The 3,837-nt window shown below is 57.9% G+C and overlaps 1 protein-coding gene across 2 annotated transcripts; it reads left to right on the forward strand.

Moving 5' to 3' along the window:
* The first annotated feature begins 43 nt into the window (after positions 1 to 43).
* Positions 44 to 3,831, forward strand: LOC108524979 (SH3 domain and tetratricopeptide repeat-containing protein 1-like). Of its 2 annotated transcripts, none has more exons than XM_017866047.1 (4): positions 44 to 365; positions 1,847 to 1,993; positions 2,695 to 2,905; positions 3,574 to 3,831. In XM_017866047.1, the coding sequence occupies exons 1-4, from the start codon at positions 209 to 211 to the stop codon at positions 3,578 to 3,580; spliced, it is 522 nt and encodes a 173-aa protein (XP_017721536.1). In that variant the 5' UTR covers positions 44 to 208; the 3' UTR covers positions 3,581 to 3,831. The 2 variants fall into 2 exon arrangements, with proteins under 2 accessions (XP_017721536.1, XP_017721537.1); XM_017866048.1 differs by lacking the exon at positions 44 to 365 and adding an exon at positions 570 to 1,117.
* Positions 3,832 to 3,837: the final 6 nt, after the last annotated feature.

Below are 3,837 nucleotides of genomic sequence, written 5' to 3' on the forward strand. Positions count from 1 at the left end.
TAGAGGGTGAGGGGCCAGGGCATGGGGGCCACATGAGCTCTGGGAAGGGCAGGAGCTTCTCCCCACAGGCTCTGGGGAGCCATGGCTGGCTTGAGAGCAGGGGAGGAGCTGACTTGGAATGTGAAGGAATCTGTCCTGGGTGTGTCGTGCCCCGCTGGGGCCACATCTGCAAGATGTCTCTGTCATGTGGACCCTGTCCTCCTGACAGATGCCCCATGGCTCCTGGGGCCCTCTCGAATTCCTATTTCTTTCTCTGAAGGAATTATCAGCCAGGCTGCTGTCGATCCACAGTGACCAGGACCGGATCGTGGTGACGTTTAAGACTTTTGAAGAAATCTGGAAGTTTTCCACCTACCACGCTCTTGGTAAAGAGGTGACCCTCCCAGAACTGGTCATGGGGACGCCCGTTGGAAGGTGCTGGTTACACACCGTGCACTTAGATTACAAATTGGTGCTTTATTTATTTATTGTTTTAAGACAAAGTCTCACTCTGTCACCCAGGCTGGAGTGCAATGGTGCAATCTTAGCTCACTGCAACCCCTGCCCCCCGGGTTCAAGTGATTCTCCTGCCTCAGCTTCCTGAGAAGCTGGGATTATAGGCACAAGCCACCATGCCCAGCTAAATTTTTGTATTTTTAGTAGAGATGGGGTTTCACCATGTTGATCAAGTTGATCTCAAACTCCTGGCTTCAGGTGATCTGCCTGCCTTGCCCTCCCAAAGTGCTGGCATTACAGGCGTGAGCCACAAATCCGTGCTTTAGAACAGGCAGGTTCACAAAGGCCTCACCAGCGAGATAGCAACACTGGTATGCGCACCTGGTGCTCAGGGAGAAGTGCCGGGTAGGCGGAGTCACGGATGGATGTGGGTCTTTGTTGAAGGAATGATTTAGGCTGCACTTCTAGTTGCCTTCACATGCTGCCTTCTGTAATTTCACTCAACCACAACTTGAGGGAAGCTGCCATCCAGTGGCCTCGGTGCTGACCAGGAAAGCTGTTATTTGAAAGCTGACCCACGTGAGCTCTTCCTGAAACATTCCCTGTTCCATTTGGAGGAATTCCAGGCTCTAACGGAGCCTCCCTGGGGATCTTGCTGTACCACCCTTGATTTCAGGGCCAAGTAAGTTAGGGAATAGGAATTGTAGCCACAATTCCCCGAGCACCGGTGAGCAGGGCTGACGCTCATCCTCCTTGGCCGGTTCTTGGAGGAAGTGGCTCATCCTTGGCTGCCCATCCACAGTGATGGCCATTGCGGGCGGGGCAGGGGGGCGTCCATCCAGAGGGCAGCAGGCTTCCCGTCCCCCTCTTTCAGAGTCCACTCTACGCTGAGTGTGGAGGAAATATTCTCACGTCACTTGCCTGTGCCTCAAGCGTGCACCGAGCCTCCTAGTTCAGCTGTGGTGAACGAAGGCTCACTGTCCCAGACGGGAGTGGGGAGCTCACAGCATCCCAAAGACAAGGCTTCACCTGATAGAAATGGAAACAGATATCAGCTCATAATGCGGGGTGGGGCTCGCGCATGTGCGTTTCAGACTTACCTTGCTGCTAGCCTGCACCCCCCATGGCCTGCATGGCCCCTGACCACATGGTTTCTGTCCCACAGAGGGGAATACGGAGGCGTGGGGAGGTCAGATAACTTGACCATGGTTGCCGCTGGTGGGTGGTGGAGCTGAGCTTGACCTCTTACAGCCCGGACGGTCAGGCTGTGTAGCCAGCACTGTGTGCACCTCAGGGCAAGTCTCCCTGGACCTGGTCAGTGCAGGGCTCAGCTAACCTGGGGCCACACAGGCTTCCCTGCCTCCCTGCCCCTCTTCCGGAGCCCTGAGGTGACTGGGCCTTGCCTCCACAGGCTTCACTCATCACTGCCTGGCAAACCTGCTTATGGACCAGGCCTTCTGGCTGCTCTCGCCCAGTGAGGAGGAGGAGACGGCCATCCAAGTCCATGTGGATGAGAACGCCTTGAGGCTGACCCACGAGAGCCTCCTTGTCCAAGAAGGTGAGTGTTGCATGGGGTGATGGCCAAGGTCCAGCTGTGCGGGGCACGCCCGGGCCGTGGGGTGACAGCCTGGATCCCGCTGTGCTGAGCATGTCGGGGGCTGTGGGCTGCGGAGCCTCTGGAGGCTGAGGGGTGTTTCAGGCAGGGAGGTGTGCTTGGTGTGGCACTGTCACTTAGTGGTAGAGACCCTGGCCAGCCCCCAGGGACACAGAGGTGCCTGGGAAACAGCGGAAGAGAGGTTCTGTCTAGTGCCAGCCCCCAGGGACACAGAGGTGCCTGGGAAACAGCGGAAGAGAGGTTCTGTCTAGTGCCAGCCCCCAGTTCGTGTCCCTGACATGGCTGCTGTGCTGGCCTCGTGGTTGGCCCCGAGTCTGAGGAGGGGACATGAGGCTGTCTTTCCTACCCAACCACAGCAGGAGAGGGCTGCCAGCGGTGGCTGGGCTCACTGGGGCAGTCCACACAGAAGGGCCCTGGGGGTCCCACGTTTGAGCCAGCCTCACACAGCACATGGAGGCTGAGCTGGGACCTCACCCCGGGCCCACCTCCCTGTCTGGGCCCCTTTGGGTTTCTGTGCCTGCAGATATTGGGGGAGCCACTTCTGCGGATGCTGCCTTTGTGGTCTGTCCGGCAGGGGTGTGAGGGGCAGGCCACAGCTGCGCCCAGTCCAGCCACCCTCAGTGACCGCCTCCATCCTTTTGAAGGGCCCTTCTTTGTCCTGTGTCCTGACCACCATGTGAGAGTGATGACCGGTCCCCGGGATGCAGGAAATGGCCCCCAGGCCCTCAGGCAGGCTTTGGGGGCTCCCCAGGGAGAGGAGGCCCCGGAAGCAGACTCTTCACCACCGAGCCCCAGCGTGTCCTCCGAGGAGGTGGCAGTGGCAGCCGCCCTGGAGCCTTTGATTCCGTTTCATCAGTAGGTACCGGCCTTTGCTGCTCTGAGAGCTGTTGGCCTCACCGAGACTCCCAGGCCCGGGTCATCTGGAGGTCAAGGGGATGGACAGGGAATGGTGGGAGCCCCGGACAGACCTGGCCATGGACTTGTTCTGCTGCTTCCCAGCTGTGTGGCCTTGGCAAGTTGGCCACCTGTCTGAGCCTCTGGCCTGCCAGCTGCTTGACAGGCCAATAACATCCACCTGGCAGGAATATCCTAGGGTTCGATGGCACAGGAGGTGTGGCATGAACTCTCACCAGGCTCATCCAAAAAGCTTTTGAGGAAGTTACATAAAACATGTGTACCCAGAGTGAGAAGGCACAGGGGACCTGAGGTAGAGCCAGGGGATGTGAGGACAGGTGACATGCAGACTCCTGTTCACTTGCTGAAGCAGGGATATTAACTTGGGTTGGAGCTTCCTGGTAGCCAAAGCAAAGAGAGAACCTCAGTCTCTTGATTTGCCGTATCTCAAATGACAGGCTGTGGCTTGGCTTCTCTCATTACTGAGACCCAGGAGGAGCTTCTCCTAAGAATCCTCCCTATGTCCTCTGGCCAGTGGCATCCCAACAGGGGACACTGAGTGTGTTCTGCCATCTGGGAAAGAGGGACTATCAGTCATCTAGTTCAGCTTCCTTTTTTTCTGGCTGAAGGAACTGAGGCCGAGAGAGGAGTGATCTGTCCAGGTTATATGGCAAAGTCACAGGAGTGCCAAGATTTGAATCCAGGCCTCCAGAGCCCCAGGCTCGGATCTCCCTCACCCCTCTCTGTGCGGAGCTTGGGGAGGCAGGTGCTTTGGGGGTCTGCAGGGTCCCAGGTTCACAGGGGTGGTGGTGTTTCCAGGATGAGGGCCCTAGGCTGAGGGACATGGGGCTCCCTGGGAGCAGTGCCAAACACACGGGGCCTGAAGGCCACAC

This window comes from Rhinopithecus bieti, unplaced genomic scaffold, assembly GCF_001698545.2.
Source record: "Rhinopithecus bieti isolate Rb0 unplaced genomic scaffold, ASM169854v2 repeat_37216, whole genome shotgun sequence".
NCBI classification, from domain to species: domain Eukaryota; kingdom Metazoa; phylum Chordata; class Mammalia; order Primates; family Cercopithecidae; genus Rhinopithecus; species Rhinopithecus bieti.

Excerpts from the sequence above, each read along its gene's own strand:
- LOC108524979 (XM_017866047.1), top strand. The coding sequence starts at position 209 with ATGCCCCATGGCTCCTGGGGCCCTCTCGAATTCCTATTTCTTTCTCTG. Across the intron at positions 366-1,846 it reads TTCCACCTACCACGCTCTTG|GCTTCACTCATCACTGCCTG; the intron begins GTAAAGAGGTGA and ends TTGCCTCCACAG. Across the intron at positions 1,994-2,694 it reads GAGCCTCCTTGTCCAAGAAG|GGCCCTTCTTTGTCCTGTGT; the intron begins GTGAGTGTTGCA and ends ATCCTTTTGAAG.